The sequence below is a fragment of the Symphalangus syndactylus genome, chromosome 16 (assembly GCF_028878055.3).
Source record: "Symphalangus syndactylus isolate Jambi chromosome 16, NHGRI_mSymSyn1-v2.1_pri, whole genome shotgun sequence".
NCBI classification, from domain to species: Eukaryota; Metazoa; Chordata; class Mammalia; order Primates; family Hylobatidae; genus Symphalangus; species Symphalangus syndactylus.
The window spans coordinates 54,735,493-54,758,016 of NC_072438.2; the positions used below are offsets into that span (position 1 = coordinate 54,735,493).

The 22,524-nt window shown below is 40.1% G+C and overlaps 1 protein-coding gene across 7 annotated transcripts in view; it reads right to left on the reverse strand.

The window, feature by feature from the left end:
• The window catches only part of TEC (tec protein tyrosine kinase), a 147,352-nt gene that overhangs the window by 3,320 nt on the left and 121,508 nt on the right, over positions 1-22,524 (reverse strand). For all 7 annotated transcript variants that reach the window (XM_055246735.2, XM_063619498.1, XM_063619497.1 and 4 more), the window contains 7 exons: positions 16,770-16,824; positions 10,974-11,053; positions 9,666-9,799; positions 6,062-6,136; positions 5,161-5,332; positions 4,828-5,044; positions 1,131-1,195 (listed from right to left, as the gene is read on the reverse strand). In XM_055246735.2, the coding sequence (XP_055102710.1) occupies positions 1,131-1,195; positions 4,828-5,044; positions 5,161-5,332; positions 6,062-6,136; positions 9,666-9,799; positions 10,974-11,053; positions 16,770-16,824 (798 nt within the window). The remainder of the gene's footprint in view (positions 1-1,130; positions 1,196-4,827; positions 5,045-5,160; positions 5,333-6,061; positions 6,137-9,665; positions 9,800-10,973; positions 11,054-16,769; positions 16,825-22,524) is intronic.

Here is a 22,524-nt window from a genome sequence, read left to right on the forward strand (position 1 = left end):
TTATGAGCATTCCTGGCGCTGCCCGTTGGCCAGCTACCCTGGCGCTTTTTCCGTTCCTTGAGCAGGCCAGACGTGTCCCAGACTTCAAGCTTTTTCACTTTTTCTTCCTACTTGAAATATTTTATCCTTTTATTTTCACCTACACTGGCTAATTCCTACCTTTTCGTCTCCAGTCAAATCTCCCTATCACAAAGAGGTCGTCCTGAACATCAGATCAAGTAGCCACCACCCTCACTCTTGCCCTGCATCATCATTCAGCACCACCCCAAATTATCTCTATTACAGGGATCAGTCAACTTTTCCGTAAAAGGCCAGATAACACATATTTCAGATCTGGCAGGCCATACAGTCCCCGTGACAACTACTTGACTCTGCATCTGTAGCGGGAAAGCAGTCACAGGTAACAACTAAATGAATGAGCGAGGCTGTGTCTCAATCACACTATTTTTATGGACAGTGACATTGGAATTTCAGATATTTTTTATATGTCATAATATTCTTTTCATTTTTTTCATCCATTTAATAATGTGAAACGCAAATGAGGTGTGGGTCAGACTGACAGCCACAATTTACTAAGATCGACCCTGCTCGATCATGTAACTTTATCAGGTCTTCTGATTCACCCTCTTCCTCAATGTAAGCTGCATGCGGGCAAGGACTTGTAGGTCTTATTCTCTATATGGTTCAGCTTATCATTATGCCTGGCACAGAGCAGGCACCTGATTTTTTATGGGTGGATGTATGGATGAATGAATGGACAGATGGAGGGAGAAGAGAGAAAAAATAAACTAAATACCTTTAAAAGGAATTTTATAATACTATTAAATTATAAAAATTAAGAGAAGAAAAACACTGCAGACATGGACATACTAAGAACCTCACCACCAAATATGTTTTTGTGAAAACAAAAGATTCTAGAAATCTAATCCACACCAGGAAATATAGTGTATTTAACAGGCTATACTACCACCTAGTGGAGAGAATTGCTACCATCACAATATATACTTAAACTGAGAACCAGTTAACGAGATTTCCTTTCTGCTTCATCAGTGCAAATTATTCCCACACTCATTAATTCCACCAAAAAAAAAATGCAAACATCACCTAAAACCACATATACTTGGACATACCTGGCCATTCCAAAATCAGATACTTTTACAACTCCCGCCTCACTTACTAGACAATTTCTGGCAGCCTGGAAAACAACATTATGATGGTGTATTAGTTTAAGAATTCTACCATTTAAATAGGAAAATGTAAGTTCTATTTATATTAAATTTAGTGTAACCTAGTCAACATTTGCAGAGAGTGGAAACATCCTTTAATAAGTTGTTTTAACCCCTATGGAAGTATTTCCATTGTGTATTTGAAAAAATGAATAGAAAGGCAGGTCAGAAAGTTGTATTTGCGATAAGGCATTATTACATAATCTTTACCAATTTTTTTTTTTTGAGACAGAGTCTGCCTCTGTCGCCCAGGCTGGAGTGCAGTGGCACAATCTTGGCTCACTGCAACCTCCACCTTCCAGTTTCAAGTGATTCTTCTGCCCCAGCCTCCAGAGTAGCTGGGATTACAGGCACCCACCACCACACCCAGCTAATTATTGTATTTGTTGGCCAGGCTGGTCTTGAACTCCTGACCTCATCCATCTGCCTCGGCCTCCCCCACTGTTAGGGTTATAGTCATGAGCAACCACACCGGCCAACTGCCATTCTTAAACAAGGGCTAATAGAAGGGTCAACTCACTTTTCTCCCTCCCAGACCTGTTCTTATTAAACGATCCAATTTTCTTACTGACAATGAGAACATCTCTTGAAGTCCTTAATCCGGTTCTCACTAGGTGAGCTTAATAACACACAACCATCAAAATGATGGGCAACCGATCTCTTATCCAATATTTCTGCTCAGTGATTGGTCACCTCATCCCAGTCAAAGAACAGGCTGGGTGCAGTGGCTCATGCCTGTAATCCCAACACTTTGGGAGACTGAGGCGGTTGGATAACTTGAGGTCAGGAGTTCGAGACCAGCCTGGCCAACATGACAAAACCCCGTCTCTACTAAAAATACAAAAAAAATTAGCCAAGTGTGGTGGCACATAACTGTAGTCCCAGCTACCTAGGACTGGAGGCAGGAGAATTGCTCGATCCCGGGAGGTGGAGGTTGCAGTGAGCAGAGATCGCGCCACTGCACTCCAGCCTGGGCGACAGAGCAAGACTCCGTCTCAAAAAGAACAGCTATGTGTAAATACAGTTTGCTTTTTCATTTATGTTCCCAGTATATTATAACATGATGTACAAAATTGGTCAAATACAATTGTGGATTATTTAATTTATATTTTCTTGCATGTTCTTCAAGGTTACAAGGTTCGAGAAAATAGTGCGATAGAAAGATGTGGTATTTCTCAGAAGGAAGACATGAATTTTTTTTTAATTTTTTAATTTTTTATTTTTGAGACAGTCTCGCTCTGTCACCAGGCTGGAGTCCAGTGGTGCGATCTTGGCTCACTGCAACCTCCACCTCCTGGGTTCAAGTGATTCTTCTGCCTCAGCCTCCCGAGTAGCTGGGACTACAGGCGTCTGCCACCACGCCTGGCTAATTTTTTTTGTATTTTTAGTAGAGACAGGGTTTCACCATGTTTGCCAGGATGGTCTCGATCTCTTGACCTCGTGATCTGCCAGCCTTGGCCTCCAAAAGTGCTGGGACTACGGGCGTGAGCCACCACACCTGGCCGATAATATTTTTAATACCATAACCCACAGACCAAGATATGTTTTTCTTCCTGACTGTTCATAATTCTATTTTCTCTATGTAGCAATTCCACTTATATGAGGTTCCTTCTTGCTGAGTGCATTTTAAGAGTCTTATAAAGTGAGAGTTAATGTCCATTCCCTGGACTGCCTGCATCTTCCTATGAAAACACTTCACAACTCCACAATGCCTGCACTGGATGGTCAACAGGATTCTTTACCAAGGAGATAAGAGCATCCAAAGTTTCCCATAAGGGGTGACACAAACCTACCATAGTAATACCAATATCATAGGCACAGAAATATAAGAATCATTTTTGCCAAAACATCGTCTGTGTGGACAGGTGTAATCTGCCACACCCACGTAGATACTCCGTTTTTATCAGTTCTATAAGGACATCTATTTTGTTCTTAGTTCTTAATTCACAAGTTTCAACTGACAGAGATGTTCTTTGTCATCCCTGACATAATGATAACAATAACTGATGTTATCTACAGCATGTCTATTTTACAAAGCCCTTTGCCCCAGTCAAATAATGTGACCTTTAAAACAGTCTTGGAAGCCAAACAACATTATAACCCCACAATTTACAGACACACAAACTGAATCTAAGATAAGGTTAAGTATCCCAAAACACACCGAGGAAATCAAGTGTTCCATCTCCAAATCTTCAATTCTCTAATATGTTTTAATTCTAGAGAGCATAGCATAGTAGTTAAGTAGGGACTTTAGAGCCAACTCCCTGGGTTCAAATCCTGGCTCTACAATTTACTTGCCCATTGGAAGTTATTTTATCCTATTTGCACCTCAGTTTCCTCATCTGTAAAAAGGGAAAAATAAGAAAATCTACTTCCCAGAATTATGATTAAACAAGTTTATTTGTAAAATACTTATCAGAACAATGTCTGTCTAAGGTGACTGTTAACTTTAAAAAATGTTTTGCTAAGGCCGGGTGCAGTGGCTCACACCTGTAATCCTAGCACTTGGGAGGCTGAGGCAGGCAGATTGCTTAAGCTCAAGAGTTCGAGACCAGTCTTAGCAACATGGCGAAACCCCATCTCTACAAAAATTAGCCAGGCATGGTGGCACATGCTTATAGTCTCAGCTACTTGGGGGCTGAGGCAGGAGGATCGCTTGAACCCGGGAGGTTGAGGCTGCAGTGAGCCAAGATTGCGCCACTGCACTCCAGCCTGAAAGACAAAGTGAGACCTGTCTCAAAGGAAAAAAAATTTTTTTTAAGTTTTTCTGCTTTCTAAAAGAAATGTGTCCATGCTTTATCACTAGAAAGCTAAAACTAAAATATGGGAGAAAGTCCGAAATGAAAATTACACTCTTCTTGGTGAAAGAATTATTTTCAGGGGACAGACAGTGCTACTGATATGCCGAAAACAGACATTTTCAGCTGATTATTTTCAGGGGACAGACAGCGCTACTCATATGCTGAAAGCATTTGTAAAGAACAGGTAGAGAAGAAAAACAGAAGGAAAAGAAGAATGGAGGAGAGAGTGAGAACAGGTGAGAAGGGAAAAATTGTCTCCATCATAATAATTTAGAACCGGTAACAGATTTCTTTTTCTGGTATTTTGAGAAGTTAACATGAACCTCCATGTTTTCCCAGTGATTTGGGAGATTTTTTAAAAATCCAAAGGATTTCTCTTATAGTTTCTGTTTATAGTGTGTGAGGTGGAAAAGAACTTGGGATCTAGTTAGAAAGTCAAGGCCAACCCCAACTTCCCTATGTATCACAGTAGGCAAGCCTTTTCACTTCCCCGAAGCTAATTTTCTCATCTGTACAAGAGTGACGGTAAGAGAATCCACTGTGAGTAGCTATCTCATGGGATTCTTATGGAGATCAAAAAATTGAAACATGGAAACTTGCTTGGAGACATTAACTAGGTAAATCATTAGACTGAATAAAGATCTTTCCTTTAAAATTACAGGGCAAGTTAAATTTATCAACTTTAAAAATAACGGTGAAAGATTGTTAAGAACAAAAATTGGCTATTTTTTGCACATTTGCTGAGCCAGTGTTACAAAGGAATTCAGCCAATGAGTGGGAATATGGGTGGCTCGGGTTACCAGATCTCTGTGGATGAAGCTGTTTCTCTCCAGATACTCCATCCCTTCACACACATCCTGACACATGCTCAGCAGCACGTCTCTACTGAAATGACCTTGTCTCTGTCGGAGGAAATTCAGAAGGCAGCCCCTTTCCATGAACTCGGTAACAATGTATATCGGTTTCTGCTGGGTGCATACACCATAAAGCTGCACTAACTTCGGGTGTGTCAGTTTCCTGGGAAGGAAGACATACATATATGTAGTTACTATAGGAAAAGAAACTACCAAGTTTTTGGTGAGGGGCCACTTTTTAATACAAAAAGGTGAGCCAGAAAGATGATAGCAACTTACATCATCACTTTAGCTTCTTCTATAAAGTCCTCCTCGCACATCGCACCTTCCCGAATAGCTTTGATTGCGACTTTGTACTGGGCTCGCCATTTGCCAAGCCTCACAACTCCAAACAGTCCACTTCCCAATTCCCTCATAAAGGTCAGTTCTGAAGGGTTAATCTCCCATTTCTCTGCAGGACAGAAAGGGAAAGGGTTCATATTTAAAAAGGAAAACGTAGCATGAATCAGAGAGGGGAAAAAGAACCTATAACCAAGATCAACCTCAAAATTACAGGATAACACTGTAATAATTCCTGGTAAAACACAGAACAGACTTGAAACCTGCATCTGAACTGCCAAAGATGGGGAGGATGAATCCCTTCTAACCAACGTGAAATGAAGAAGGCAAGGCAATTCTGCATAACAAGCTAATAATAATATAGCCTGAAAGTTAAAGGTACTTTTGTCAAATACTTCCTTCTTTACCACTCTTCCTTCTCAGGTTTTTTTTTCTTTTTCAATTCCATCAAGTTGGAAATAATCTAATCTGCTGTTTTAAAGGCTTTTGCCAGAAGCAACAAAGACAATTAAGTTGGAAGCTTTCTTTCTTACCTCCATCCTTACTCACGTTCTTGTAACCAATAAAGCTTGTGAGAACCACCAAGGGCTTTGATTTATTTTAGATGTTGACATGATAATGCTTATTTTCCACTGACAGAAAGTTTTCTATGGAATTATGAATAATGATGAAAATACAATATCTAGGCTGCTATGGTCTTAAGTATAATTATTTAAAAACCTATACTATAAACTTATAAAAACAGTTCCAGTACATGAAATAGTACACATCCAAATTTATCTTATGACAATGGATTCTTTTCAAGGAAAATTAGCTCATGCAACCACAAAATAAGAGTTACCATAGCTGAATCCTGCAGTGGTGGGTGCATTCTTCCCTTTCACACTAACTGGGTACCGAAGCCGGGTGACGAGTCCTAATGATCAAAGAAAGCGTTGCAGTCAAACTCATTCATAATCATTCTGCTTAGTCACATGTTACAGGAAATTCACTTAGAAAATTCATCATTTATTGAGTTCATGTCCTTTGTAGGGACATGGATGAAACTGGAAACCATCATTCTCAGTAAACTATCGCAAGGACAAAAAACCAAACACCGCATGTTCTCACTCATAGGTGGGAATCGAACAATGAGAACTCATGGACACAGGAAGGGGAACATCACACTCCGGGGACTGTTGTGGGGTGGGGGGAGGGGGGAGGGACAGCATTAGGAGATATACCTAATGCTAAATGACGAGTTAATGGGTGCAGCACACCAACATGGCACATGTATACATATGGAACAAACCTGCACATTGTGCACATGTACCCTAAAACCTAAAGTATAATAATAAAAAAAAATAAAAAAATAAAAAATAAAAAAAATTAATCTTAAACATAAAAAAAAGAAAATCATCATTTATTCATTTACTGCTCATCCTCTGTGTGTACATACAACACTGTGCTATATGCTTTTATTCATTCAACAAACATTTTCTTTTAAATACTACAGTGTTTAACAGGCACCATGCTAGCTTTCTCTTTTTTCAAATATTTTAAAGGATGTTAAAAGGTTTCTAACAGTTATTTCGTGTTCTTTTCCAATATGAGAGCTGAACTATGAAAGGGAATTATATTAGTCTGCTAAAAATGAAAGTTATTCACCTGACATGACTCAGTATTAGCAATCTTAGCATAAAAAATGGGCTCTAGGATAGCAACAACTGGGAATACCAACTACCGGAAATCGGTGTGGATCTTTTAACCCGAGTCGCATACAGCACTAAATAAGAAACAGGAGGTGTCTCTTCCATAAACACCCACAGCACTCTGTATTTCCTCTACTACAAGATATCTCAAAGCAATTTAAAATCGTTATGTACTTCTCTGTCTCCCCGCAAGTGGTAGGGTCTGGGAAAATCAGGATCAGTGACTACCCCTAGTCCACCACAGTCTCCCCAAAGCTTGGCTCTGTTTCTGGCATGCAGTAGGCACTTGATATATGTTTGTTGAAAGAATTGAGATGATGGTGAAAAATAAAACTTATATAGGAACACGGAAGAAAAAATTAGGGAGCAAAAACACCAAAAAAGAAAACAACAGAATGAGATATAAATTGATATGAAATCAGTTCCTGAAATGTTAAACACAGAGTTACCATATGACGCAGCATACCCATAACTAGGTAAATACCCAAAAGAAATGAAAACATATTTCCACGCAAAAACTGGTACACAACTATTTACAGAAGCGTTCATAAGAGAACAAATGTGGAAACAACCCAAATGTCCATCAACTGATGAATAATAAACAAAATCCATACAATGAATTATTTGTATACCTGGCCACAAACCAATTTCTAACAATGTGTTCAGGAAGTCCATCACAGCAATAAACATTAATGGTAATTTACATTGTCTAGAATCCCTGGTGATATTGTCAGCAATTTTTTCCCTTAACATCATCGTATCTATAGTTCGTACATATCTAGGCTGTGTCTTGGCTTCCATAAGTAGGTGAAGCATGACTTTCTAATACAACAGGTGGATGGTAAGAAAATCCCCCTATATTCGGAGATAGAGGGGTTGATCCTGTCTCACTATTTAGCACTATTATACTCAATATGAAACTGTTATTTAAGAGTTAAATGTAGACTTGTATGCTGGCCTGAGAACCTAAGCATTCCACAAATATTGTGTTAGGCTCTAGGTTGTAACTCAATAATAGGTAGAAGTTATTGTGCAATTACTATGTGTCAAGCCCTGTTCATTTTGTTTATATTATCTGATTATTTCAATAAACTCGTGATGTATGTTTTTAAAAAAGGGAATGGAATACATCTACATACTACAACATGACAATGTCAAAAACAGTTAAGTCAGAGAAGCTAGTCACGGAAGACCACATATTCTATAATTCCATTTATATGAAATGTCCAGAATAGGCAAATCTATAAGAGAGACAGAAAGTAGGTTAATGGTTGCCTGGGGCTGGGCTGGTGAAGGGGGATGGGATGACAATTATTTGATACAAGATTTCTTCTTGGGATGATGACAATGTTCTTTAAAAAAAATTAGATTATGCTGATAGTTGGCACAACTCTGTAAATATGCTAAAAACCACTGAATTGTATACTTTAAATGGGTGAGCTTTATGGTATGTAAATTTTATCTAAATAACCGTTATTATCTGAAAAAAAAGTGAACAGTCACAGAATAATAGGCCTTGCAAAGGGTGCCTTCAACAAAATTTCAAAATTTTTCATAAGTTGGGTGAAACACTGGGCTATCCCTGCCCAGTTACATTTTTAAAGTCAAAGGCTGGAAATCTTTCTATATAATCCTGTGGAACTTTAATTTTCATGAACGTGGTTTCTGTTATTTTTTGGTATTCAGTTTGTTCCCACTCTGGTGGTAAGTGCACCAGAGATTCAAGATGGTTAACTTGTGGGACATGATTACTCTAGTCTCTGGAAACCTATAGCATAGGACTGAATCCTGGCTTACCTGGCATCTTCGGTGACTATTCTGAAATAGACATATCTTGGACTTTAGTATCAAGGACATATATACCACATAAATGTGAACTTTTTCAACTTTTAAGTTCAGGGTTACAAGTGCAACTTTGTTACATGGGTAAACTTATGTCATGGGGGTCTGTTGTACAGATTATTCATCACCCAGGTACTAAGCCTAGTACCCATTAGTTGTTTTTCCTGATCCTCTCCCTCCTCCCAACCTCCACCCTCCAAAAGACTCCAGTGTGTGTTGTTCCCCTCTATGTGTCCATGTATTCCTATTATTTAGCTTCCACTTATAAGACAGACCATGTGGTATTTGGTTTTCTGTTCATGTGTTAGTTAGCTAAGGATAATGGCCTCCAGCTCCATCCATGTCCCTGCAAAGGACATGATCTCATTCTTTTACGGCTTCACAGATTCCATGGTGTATGTGTACCAGATTTTCTTTATCCTGTCTATCACTGATGGACATTCAGGTTGATTCCATGTCTTTGCTATTATGAATAGTGCTGCAGTGAACACCCACATGCATGTATCTTTATAACAGAATGATTTATATTCATTTGGGTACATACCCAGTAATGGGATTGCTGGGTTGAATGGTGTTTCTGTCTTTAGGTCTTTGAGGAATCATCACACTGTCTTCCACAATGGCAGAACTAATTTACACTCCCACCAACAGTGTATAAATGTAATGTGAACATTTACGATATACCACTGGAATAACTCATGTCCTAAGGTCAAGACAGAGCTTTTTATAAAACTTGGTATTACTTCTCATTTTTCTTTGTATATATCATTCCTTTAATATGCAGTAATTTTAAATCAACCACATTCTACAATGAACTAACTATAAAATAAAACTGCTCAAGGAATTAATCACAGTATCTGATCATTTTAATTACTACCTTATATTTGAAGTAGGTTTTCACAGCTCACTTACCTGCTGCATTGTGCTTATGATATTCAATAATCTCAGGAATGGAGCCGAAAGCATGTTTTTCAGCTAGGTAATACTTCTTTGGAGATGTTGTTGTTTCCTTTATATGATAATGCCTGAAACCCGATGAACCTTCTCTAGAACAAAAATCAAAATGTGTCAGAACCAAGTTGAAATAATAGAACTTCATTCTTAAGATGTTTTCTACAAGGGCAACCACAGTGTCTCTCCATATGATCCCGTCTATTCCTGGCACAAGTTTTACTTTCCCCTTGTTCTTCTTAGCTTCGTCTTTCATATTAGCGTGTCAAAGTTTTTCAAGTGCTCACTGAAAACATACTTGGCCCTTTGTATGTGATTTTGAAAGAGAACATTTATGAATTCCATTTAACAACAGTTGGAAGTCTTAAAATAGCTATTAGCAGCTACTGCTTTTTGTTCCTGCTGTTGCATAAACTTACAAATGTATAGAACACTTAAATCGCCAATAGTGAATAAATTAGACTTTTAAATATTCACCTTGAGGTACCTTTCTAGAGCACAGATCTTCTCTAGTCCTCTCTTGCTAAAAATACTTTCAAGATTACTCCTGTTGCTCTTAGGGTAAAGCTCAGACTCACTGACGTTGACGTGAACTTGCCTCTCCTTCAATTCTCAGGCTTCTCTCTCCTCCCTTCACTCTGTGCTCCCATTCTACCACGCAGCTACAACATACTTTTCAGTGCCTTGAACTCACCATATACTCTCTCCCCTCTAGGTCCAGGCAATTTCCTGGGTCAGAAACACTCCATCCCCTCCCTCCAAGTTTTTCCTGCTCACCTATCAGGTCTCAGCCTGGATGTCACTTGGGAGAGCGTTCATGACTAACTCAAGACGTGCCTGGGCTGTGTACCATCCCCCATCCCCAAACCCGCCACACACACACATTACCCTCCCACATGGCACTTACTACCATCACTGTCTGTTACTGGGCTGCAGCATCTACTAACCTACTGGTGGGCAGAGTCTCTGCTTCCTTTGCTCATGTTTTTATCCTTAGTGACCGGCACGGTTCACTATAAATGTTTGTTGAATGTTACTAAAGTTATTATAGCCATACTCAACAAATACATATGAAAAACTATAGGGAAAATTACTGAAACTATAAATACAAAAAACAGTATATACACTTTAGAAATCAAGTTCAGGTTTTCCTTTTAATGGTGAAATGCTGCATATTTTTATGAAAATTAGGAATCCATATAAACTACATAGGAAGTTCATGCAAAAACTCTAAATTATATATATTAAAAAAATGGCAGGATTACTCACCCTCCAAACTTGGTATAAAGGGAGACTGTGTACAAGCCTGGTTGACTGGAATCTCTTACCATAAAACCGCCTTCTTTATCCTAAAATCCAAGTTCAGAAAAAAATTTTTTTACTCCAATTACTAATAGCACTGCCATGGAGAAGACTGAAGAACCTAATATTATAATTTGATGATTATTATTCTTTCCCAGAAAATCTGCTTTGAAGACGCACAACTTACCAGTAGGGCCCCTTGTTTTCTCCCACCCACATGACTTTGTACTTCAAATTACTGCGCTAGGAGAGTAGTTAAAGAAATCACACTCAATTCCCCACAATCACAGATCCTCACGAATGGTGAGACATTTCAATCAGATAATCTCTCAAGTGCCCTTCCAGAACTGAGAGACAAGATTTTGCAACTCCTGTAAGGCCTGGACGTGTAGGAAAACTGTCATGGAAAAATGTATTTCTTAATGATTGGGTTTCATTTCATACATTTTTTTATTTGTTATAAGCTTTGATTCCTGACTCAGTATGATTTTCAATCCACACTGAATTTTCCTATAAGTGTCTCAGTGCTTTTTATAAGAATGAATTTAAAAATTCTTAATTCTCTAGAAGTTGAAGTTAAATACCGGTCTTTTTTTTTTTTTTTTTTTTTTTTTTGAGACAGAGTCTCACACTGTTGCCCAGGCTGGAGTGCAGTGGCGCTATCTCGGCTCACCACAATCTCCATTTCCCGGGTTCAAGCAATTCTCCTGCCTCAGCCTCCCAAGTAGCTGGAATTACAGGCATGCAACACCATGTCCAGCTAATTTTTGTATTTTCAGTAGAGACAGGGTTTCACCATGTTGGCCAGCTTGGTTTCGAACTTCTGACCTCCAGTGATCCACCTGCCTTGATGTCCCAAAGTGCTGGGATTACAGGCATAAGCCAACACACCCAGCCAAATATCAGCCTTTACAAAAGGAGAGATGGAGGCACAAGTAACTTAAACAGAGAAAATCAATAGTTGGAAACAATGCTAAAGGACTAAAGGTCAAATCTTTCTCAGGTTCCAAGCTGAAAAGCAAGAAATAGACCCTATGAACCTCAAATACCTCTCTGTCCAGTAACACTACCATCAATCTCTGGTATTTAAATTGCTTTAAGATGAAAAGCGTGTCCTTTATTAGTTGAAAAATAAAACAAATTATACTCTTCTTGATAGGAAAAACAATGGAATCAAATAAGGCTCCACGAAAATATGGTAACAATTAGGGATAATAATTGTAACTGGTCAGTAAAATGTATAATAGAGGCCGGGCACGGTGGCTCATGCCTGTAATCCCAGCACCTTGGGAGGCCGAGGCAGGCAGATCAGTTGAGGTTGGGAGTTCAAGACTAGCCTGGCCAACATGGCAGAACCCTATCTCTACTAAAAATACCCCATCTTTACTAAATATTAGCCAGGCATGGTGGTGCACGCCTGTAATCTCAGCTACTCGGGAGGCTGAGGCAAGAGAATCGCTTGAACTCCAGAGGCGGAGGTTGCAGTAAGCTGAGATCACACCACTGCACTCCAGCCTGGGCGACAGAGAGAGATACTATCATAAATAAATAAATACATACATACATACAGTCTAACAGCAACCCACTTATTTATTGAAAATTTATTCTGTTCTAATGTTCTAGCATATTAATTTATTTATTCATCAAAACAGTCCTATTACAGAGGTACTATTGTTATTCCCACATTACTTCACAGGTAAGGAAATGAGAACAGAAAGACTGGCTGGGTAATTTGCACCAGGTCACGCAGCTAGTAAGTCGCAGAGCCAGGATTTGGTCCCCAGGCTGCCATTTAGCTACTCACTCCCCTACATCTGCCTCTCATTGTAGGGTCTCCAGAGAGGCATGGAAGAATCCTGCGGGCATGGTTATGTGTAGTTAGAATTAAGCAGTCACCTACTATTGTTTTTTTAACATCAACTACAAAAACAAGCACTCAGCAAAATCTTGACACGTGATAATAAGCAGGAGTTAAAATGAGAAAGCATGAGTTTAAAAGGCTGGAAACAATAACTAAATAGAATACTAGATCAGAAATGCAGAGAATTGTAGAGATCATCTTCTAGTCCAACTCCTCTTACAGATGCAAAAAGTAGACTAGAAAAGTCACAGGTAGACCCAGGTCCCCTTACTCAGCACAGAGTAGCTCCCTCTATACATTTTACCCTTTCATTTTATTTCTTTTTAAAGGTATAGCAATTTCAGCACATTTATTTCTAAATGGAATTAAACATCTATTAACACTTTATTTATAAAAGACATTATGTAATATCAATGTAAATTATTTTAAAATAACTAACTTCAAGCCAAAAAAACCCGAAATACTTAAGTACTAAAAGTCAAGGTAGCAAATGATCAATCAGGAAGAAAGCACTAGAGTAAGCGTGCCCCTCATGCTAAGGAAAGTGAAAGTGCAACAACTGCAGCAAAATGAGGATGAGCCACTACAGGAGACTCTCCCGGCCAGGGAATACACTGCTGCGGAACTCAGAGACTGCAAAGACCTTTAACCAACTACTGGCTGGTCCTAGCACAGTAGTGTTTACTACTAATTGATGACAACCAGTTACAGATTTCTTTTTTCCTTCTCTACTCTCACTGCTTCACTTGATTAGCCTTTAAACCATTCATGCCTAGTGTTCCATTACTGGAACACTAAGCTTGTGGGAGTTATTTATATCCTACTGCTCAAAGTCATCACCAAGGTCTGATTTTTCACACACAAAAAATTTGCAACCTCCAGCATAAATGAGTTAAAAAAAAAAATAAAAAACAACAACTACCTAGGGAACCCCTGGCTGCTTGGATGGTCTAACTGTGGGACACAGTAGGTGATGATATTTCCCTAGCCAGGAATGAAGCAGAAAAAAATGAGTGACATTACTACCCACCCAGCCCTCCAGCAACGCCTTCATAATGCAAGGTATACACAAGGGAATTGTAGCTTTATGGCCTGGATCATTCTGGCTGTGACAGAGGTTTGGCCTAATGAAGGAAATTTACCAGGAGGGACAACCTCGTGGTGGTCAGTGGAAAGCCCCAGGGGCTTCTCTAAGAATTAAGAATGAGGTAAGCCATCTAATGCTCAGGTTTTCATGTGACTTGATAAAGCAATTTTTACTTCCAGGATGAAAAATAAATTGCTACAGGGTATGCTGTGCTAACAAAAGGGAAAATGAAAACTATCTGAAAGCTGGCAATGACAATTCTTTATGAAAGCTGTAAGGTTTGCTCCTGTGTGCCTGTATGCCTATATGTCTATATGTGTTATGTGTGTGTGACATTTCTATGTGATCTAAGAAAATCTTTGGTAAATGAAACTAGTTTTTAAATTGTTGGTAAAATAAAATAGAAACATCTTCAGAATTTAATTCAGACATTTTGCCTAGATCTACTGTCAGACAGGTTTAGGTTGTCTCTGCTAAAGGTCATAAAACTGCTGCTTCTGTGACGTTCTTGACACTTGCTTGACTTGTATGTGAGCTTAATTAAAATTAATCACTTCCTAGATTTTTTACTGGAAATTAGTACTACTAAGAGTTACAATAGTAGTTAGTGTATGTAATTAAAACTACTAGATGTAAGAGAAACAATTCTATATATACAGTGTATAAAGAAAGAAAGATGAGTTTTTGGTGAAGAAGGCTACATAAAAGATAGGATATAGTTTTTGCTTAAGAAAAAGTAGTTTTTTCTAGTTTAGAGGTTATTTCAAGGTTGTTTCAAAATGAAGGAAAAAAATGACATAGATAAAACTAAATGGGTAGAAAGAGAATAAAGAAAAAGAAAGGAAAGAGTCATGGAACTTGTCCCAGCAGGGAGGAAATCTTTAGATGGTTATTAAAATATCAAATGAATAAAATGGAAATTTATAGGGTTAAAACAAGGGTCTTAATACAACACTATTGAAGGTTGTGTGGACCAAAAGGAGCCCCTGCTGGTTCCCCAACATTAAAGAGCCCAAAATTAGTTTGCTATATCCCCAGTCTGCAGAAACTTAAAAAGCTAAAAGACAGAGATTGTAATGATAAGGCTGACCAACAATTGTTTCAGGGCAAAACCGAAGCAGGTTAATCAAGACAAAGACTGACAAAAGGGCCAGGGTCCCTTGGCTCAACCCCCTGCTGGGAACCTAAAGCCTTTTGCACAACAGAGGGAAAATGTTCTGGAGGTAAAGAAGTTCCTAGGACTAAAACATAAAATCATAAGGGTTTATAAGACTATGAAAGTTGGAATGTTTGAACAGGCTTTATGTAAAGTAGCTGTGTCTCCTTTATCTAAATGTTTTATGGGAATGAACATTGTATCTGACTTGGGAATGTTTCTTCTACTGTAAAACAGAGGGCATGTAAATCTGCCCTTCAAGCAATATTAATTGGACATGATAAATGGGAGCCAGTATGACTGCCCAAGCTATAGTGCAGAGAAAGTTGGAATGCTGGTAGGGACAAATTTTCTACTTGATAGTCCTTTGTTGACTGTTTACTAGGTCTTATGGTAAAAGCCAGTTAGCACCTCCCAGTGACAACTACTGGGACTGTGGACTAGAGAACTTCTACTAGAGGGGCATTTACTGCTTTGCTGTGGATGCTAACTATAGCTACATCTATGACTGAAGAACATAAAATGATCTTGACACCTGAAATATCCATGCTGTCTCAGGTGATGTCAAAGGAACACTCTAATGGAGATAGCAGTATCTAAAAGAGTTCCATTATAAAATGGAAATAGTTGATACAGGATCATGCTATCTGGTGGGTGCAAGGAGGAGGCACTCATGAGCAGGGGGCTTCTCTAACCCAAAGACTGACTCTGGAACTGTGTGAGTAGCTGCTGGATTCTACAGTGCCCAATAAACAGCTCTCAACTGACCAACCAAGAGTTGCTAGGTTTGTGGATGGTGGTTCCAACGTGAATGGACAACATCCTGGTGTGGAAGGCTGCTACTCTGAAGAAGAGTCAAGAAAATGTGTTTTTGTGTGTTTTGAACTACTTAAAGCTTACAGTAATTGAGTAAAGTATACTTTTGAGAGCCAAACTGAAGCACTAACTATTCTCTCTACCTGATTTCTCCAAAATTTAGAAGATATTTGTGAGTATTCTTATTTTGTGGCAATATAGTTACTTGCATAACTTCAATAAGAATATGTTTTCTTTTGTAACAGGACATACTGGGGACACCGCTGCTACAATAACCACACTGGTTATTTTACCAAAGCTTTGGGCATATGAAATTGTAAGGGCCAGTTTCAAGGTGTAGCGTGTAGGAAAATAGCCTGTTACATGGCAAGAGTGATGTAACCTTGAAGTGAAACCGCAATGATGACCAGTGCTCGATCCCCACTTATCAAGGTGTTCTGCAGCAAGGTGTTTAAACAATGCTTTCATAAAGATGCTTATCTAACCTCGCCAGTGGTCACATGTGTTGGTAAGAAAGGCTGAAGACATGTCCAGCTGCACATGTTTTATCCTAAAAGTTTGCTATATAAAGAATAATTTCTGGAGGGCAGGTGTGGGGATAACTGTCCTGAGGCCACCCATGATTACTTCTGTTTGTAAGCCCCTATTAAATATTCCTTTCTAGAAACTGAATTTGTCAGCCTCTTTCTTCAGCCTCTCAGCTCCCTCAGCCTCTGGGAATAGTTTTGCATAGACTTGCCCACTGCTGAACAAATTTAGAAAGAGAAATATGTGGAACTACTTATTATGGACTCATTAAAATTAATTTGCCCTTAAGCCAAACCCACAAGTACAAACACTTACTTCACTGCGGAGGAGTTGCTCTGCCTTGCTTCTATTCATATTTCTGCAATACCATCTGAACAGAAAAAACAATATATTTCAGGCCTCAGGTTTTTAGGATATATTTTATTCTTTTCAGAATTAATAAGGTAATTCTGCTCATCAATAATAAATATAACAAATAAGAACAGGATATCACTCATAATTTCAATAACAGACAATAGTAATTTTGATGTATATACTTCCAGATTTTTTCTACCCATATTTCTATGAAAACATGTATGTATGCCCATATTCTTATGTTTTATTAAAGTGAGATCAAACTACATAGGCTATACTATAACCTGAATTTTTCATATAACATTATAGGACATTTTTGCAAATCAATATAAATCTACATATGATAGTATGCCTGTGCCATAATTTATTTAAGCTATTCTTCACTGTTCAACATAAAAATCATTTTCAATTTTTCACTACTAGAATCATGGCAAGAATGAATTTTACTCCACTGACTAAAACATGCAGGAAGTGTCACTTTGTATTATTGTCTTTAATTCAAACTAAATCTTATTCCAAGCCCTCCTCCTATCAACGTGGCAGCACATTTCATCTCAAGTCATAATGGAGGATCACTCAATGAATTTCACAAAGGTCCCAGGTGACAAAAGAAACAGCAAAACATAAGCACAGGCCTCCTGGGTCTTCAGACTTGCTGGTTTCCAGCAGAGCCCCAAGCCCTGTGGTTGCCCAAGACTCTACTGTAGAAATGTCTGCCATGACCAAGCAGCTGGTCTTCCCTCCCACCAGATCTTTCCACCACCCTGTGCCACATCCCAAGGCCCTGCCAATCTGTACCTCTTCTTCTTTTTTTGAGACAGAGTCTTGCTCCATTACCCAGACTAAAGTGCAGTAGTGCAATCTCAACTCACTGCAACCTCCAGCTCCCAGGTTCAAGCGATTTTCCTGCCTCAGCCTCCTGAGTAGCTGGAATTATAGGCATGCGCCACCACACCCGGCTAATTTTTGTATTTTTAGTAGAGACAGGGTTTTGCAGTGTTGGCCAGGCTGGTCTCAAACTCTGGCCTCAAAGGATCTGCCCACCTTGGCTTTCCAAAATCCTGGGATTACAGGCATGAGCCACCATGCCTGGCCCTATACCTCTTCTTATCCTTTGGAAAGCCCTTTTCTTGATACTGTCATTAACCACCTCATCCTCAGAGGTACTCGCCTCTCCCTACTTTCCCCAGCATAATCAATCCCTCCACGTGATTTAAGCAAATAGGCCATAAGAACGTGAACTTAGACAATTTTCTTCGGTCTTTGGTTTTAAACTTCTTTTGTTAGATCCTTACTTGTTGGCAAGGAATTCTCCACCACAGTCATATACCCTGAGAATTCAAATGTTATAAAATCAGATCAGCTCCTCTGGACATTTAAATTTCCCAGTACTACTTCAGCCTTCCATAAGAGAACCAGCACCCACTTTTGGCCCAGCAAAAACCCTAAAACAGGGAAACACAGGCCTTCCCTGACTAAAGAAGGGAAAAACGCAAAGAACAAAAAAGACAATACAAGATCTTTTTCTGTCCAGATTCTTTTATGTAGTAGGCAAATGCAAATTACAGCCTCAATCCAAGCTAAAGACCGTTAGATGTTTTATTTGGAATCTGAGGTGTTGAACCAGGCCTCAGAACTGTCAACATCTCATTACATGGACCCCACTTTATAAAATGAGACCAAGTTCAACAAAATTGCAGTTGAGATCAATACATTTCTGAATGCAATTGAGAAATATAATAGATTAGGAGAACAGAATTCTGTCCCTAACGCTTTTCCACCGATAGAAGAAACATCTGTCAAGTGCCAAAAACATTCACAAAAATTAACGAAGGAAACATACCTGGAGCTTTAATTATGAATTATAAAGTGGCAGGATTTGAGAGATTGAAAAAAAGTTATTAAAAACAGAAGATCCAGTCCATCTTCACAATAAGAGTAAGCAAAGGTGGTTTCACCTTGGGTTCAGATATAAGAAATCAGTGAAGCTAATTGTAGCTCTCAAGAGGAAAGTAAACGTAAGATACTCAGAAAAAGGAGGAGGCCCCTTCCTCATCTACTGTATTCCAGCTCCTCAGAAGGAAGAGAAAAGAAGGAATCCACTGCACAAACGGAAGGCTCTTGAAAATCCTGTTCTGAGGGGTCATTTTTATGGTGTTGGCAAGTTCCCTGGAAAGGATGTTCCCTGGAGAGGATGTTCCCTTCTTTGGGATATCAATTCAGACCTTTAAGTGTCTGTTAAAAGACAGAAAGGAGGAAGGAGTCATACACAGATAAATAGATGAATTAACTCATGGTCGAGATTTTCTTTTTTTTTTTTTTTTTTTTTTTGAGACGGAGTCTCGCTCTGTCGCCCAGGCTGGAGTGCAGTGGTGCGATCTCGGCTCACTGCAAGCCCCGCCTCCTGGGTTCACGCCATTCTCCTGCCTCAGCCTCCCGAGTAGCTGGGACTACAGGCGCCCGCCACCACGCCCGGCTAATTTTTTGTATTTTTAGTAGAGACAGGGTTTCACCGTGGTCTCGATCTCCTGACCTAGTGATCCACCCGCCTCAGCCTCCCAAAGTGCTGGGATTACAAGCGTGAGCCACCGCGCCCGGCCATGGTCGGGATTTTCTAACAGTTCAGTTCTTGGTGGCTTCTTTCTCCTCTCCTGTGATTATCTATCTCCAGGCAAGAAAAAAAAAAAGACAACAAAGGCTCCCCTGAATTCTCCTGTCAGGAATAACTATACACACAGGTAAAATGTGACACAGATACCACACACCTCTGTAAAGGAATACCTGAGGCTGGCTAATTTATAAAGAGAAGAGGTGTATTTGGCTCATGGTTCTGCAGGCTGTATAAGAAGCATGGTGCCAGCACCAGCATCTGAAGAAGGCCTCACTCAGGCTGCTTCCACTCATGTCCGAAGATGAAGGGAGCTGGCGTGCAGACATTACATGGCAAGATAGAGAAAGCAAGAGAAGAGAGAGGCACCTGGCTCTTTTCTTTTTTCTTTATTTTTTTTGCGACAGAGTCTTGCTCTGTCGCCCAGGCTGGAGTGCAGTGGCGCGATCTCGGCTCACTGCAACCTCCACCTCCTAGGTATAAGTGGTTCTCCTGCCTCAGCCTCCCAAGTAGCTGGGACTACAGGTACCTGCCACCACGCTCAGCTAATTTTTTTTTTTTGAGATGGGGTTTCACTCTTGTTGCCCAGGCTGGAGTGTAATGGTGCAATCTCGGCAACCTCCACCTCCTGGCTTCAAGCGATTTTCCTGCCTCAGCCTCCCAAGTAGCTGGGATTACAGGCACCCACCACCACGCCTGGCTAACTTTTTGTATTTTTAGTAGAGATGGGGTTTCACCATGTTGGCCAGGCTGGTCTACTGACCTCAAGCAATCTGCCCACCTCAGCACCCAAAGTACTGAGATTACAGGCGTCAGCCACTGTGCCCAGCCCAGGCTCTTTTCAACAACCAGTTCTTGTGGGAACTAACAGTGAGAACTTACTTCCTTGAGAATGGTACCAAGCCATTCATCATGGGGGAGAGCTCTACCTCCGTAATCCAAACAGCTCCCGCCAGGCCCCTGCTGCAAAACTGGGGATCAAATTTCAACATGAGATTTGGCGAGGTCTCCAGATCCAAGCCACAGCAGTCAGGTGCTGCTCTAAGCACGTTACATTTATTACCTCATTTCATCCTCACAACTCTTAGGAGGTTCAGTGGTATTATCACCACTGTTTTGCAAATGAAAACATTGAGAAACAGAGAAGCAAAATATATCTCAAGGGCATACAGCTAGGAAAGAGCAAAGCCAAAAACTGAACCAAAGGTCTGGTCTCAAAGCCTGTGCAGTACTAAAATGGTTCCTATTGACCTTTTAAAGATGAGAAAACTGATTCTAAGAGGTTAAAATTTGCCTACAGTTATGCCAATCAATGGTTCCTGAAGTAGAACACACATCCAAGCCTAATTCCAATGCTGGGAACAACCATGTTGCCAGTGAAGCAGTCCGGAGACAGGAGAAAGAGGGCCCAACAATTGAAAGAAAAACCTTTGGCTGGGGGAGGTGGCTCACGCCTGTAATCCCAGCACTTTGGGAGGCCAAGGCCAGTGGATCACTTCAGGTCAAGAGTTTGAGACCAGCCTGGCCAACATATTGAAACCCTGCCTCTACTAAAAATACAAAAATGAGCCGGGTGTGGTAGTGGGCACCTGTAATCCCAGCTACCCAGGAGGTTGAGGCAGGAGAATCGCTTGAACCTGGGAGGCAGAGGTTGCAGTGAGCTGAGATCGCACCACTGCACTCCAGCCTGGGTGACAGAGTAAGACTCTGTCTCCAAAAAAAAGAAAGACAAAAGGAAAGAAAGAGAGAGAGAGAGGGAGGGAGGGAGGGAGGGAGGAAGGAAGGAAGGAAGGAAGGAAGGAAGGAAGGAAGGAAGGAATTCAAAAGCAGCAGGTTGAAGAGTAGGGATTAAAAAAAAAAGCATGCCACAAAAGCTTTATTAGAGGCTAATACCTTTTGATGAAGGAACTATAAATCTAGAAATTAGGCCCTGAATTTGTAGGTCATTTGTCAGATTCTTCTTAGACATTAAATCCCTAATGTAAATTAGTTTTACAGATTAGCTAGTTACCCCAAAACAGCAGTGTCAATAAGGAAAGAAGAGGTTTGAGGGCATTTCATCTTTTAACCCGGAAAGGTCAACCCTTGCCAAGCTTCTTGGTGAGAATGGGTGAGAATAAATCATGAAAAGAAGACAAGAGGTAGAAACAAAGGAAAAACATAAAACCAACCAGTTATACATCTTAGCTTGTTCTCTAATTTTGCCCTTCTAACTATGCCACCCACTCAAAGCCTTTCTCCTAAGCTTTTTCCAGTCCTAAGGGCGCTTTCATTTCTGTCACTTTCTCCCTTTACCGTCCTTCCACCAAGAACGTCCTCTTATTAAACATCGCAATGAATCTGCCTTCTTTCCCAGCACTGGTCTCTCCGATCTTCTCCTCCCTACACTGTTGACTGGGTATGGAAGTTAGAACTAAGTCACTGATAACGCTGGGAGCTGCGGGCCTGGAAATCCTGAGTTCAGCCCAGTGACAGTCTGTGGCCTGGGATTTCTCCTGGGCCCAAGCAAACAGCAGAACTGTTCACTCTACAGCTGCCAGAGGCTTTTTTTTTTTTTTTTTTTTAATACTTGAGAACATTTAAGTTGTTGTGCTGGTTAATATTGAGTGTCAACTTGATTGGATTGAAGGATGCAAAGTATTGCTCCCGGGTATGTCTGTGTCACCAAAGGAGATTAACATTTGGGTCAGTGGACTGGGAAAGGCAGACCCACCCTCAATCTGGGTGGGCACGATCTATTCAGCTGCCAGCACAACCAAAATAAAAGCCAGCAGAAGAACTTGGAAAGACTAGACTGGTTTAGTCTTCTGGACTACATCCTTCTCCCGTGCTGGATGCTTCCTGCCCTCGAACATTGGACTCCAGGTTCTTCAGCTTTGGGACTCAGACTGCCTTCCTTGCTCCTCAGCTTGCAGATGGCCTATTATGGGACCTCACCTTGTGATCGTGAGTCAGTAATCCTTAATAAACTCCCTTTTATATATACATCTATCCTATTAGTTCTGTCCCTCTAGAGAACCCTGACTGATACAATTGTGTTACAGGATGGACTTTGGCCAAAACAAAACAAAACAAAACAGAACATGGAGCAGGAAGACAGAATAGGGT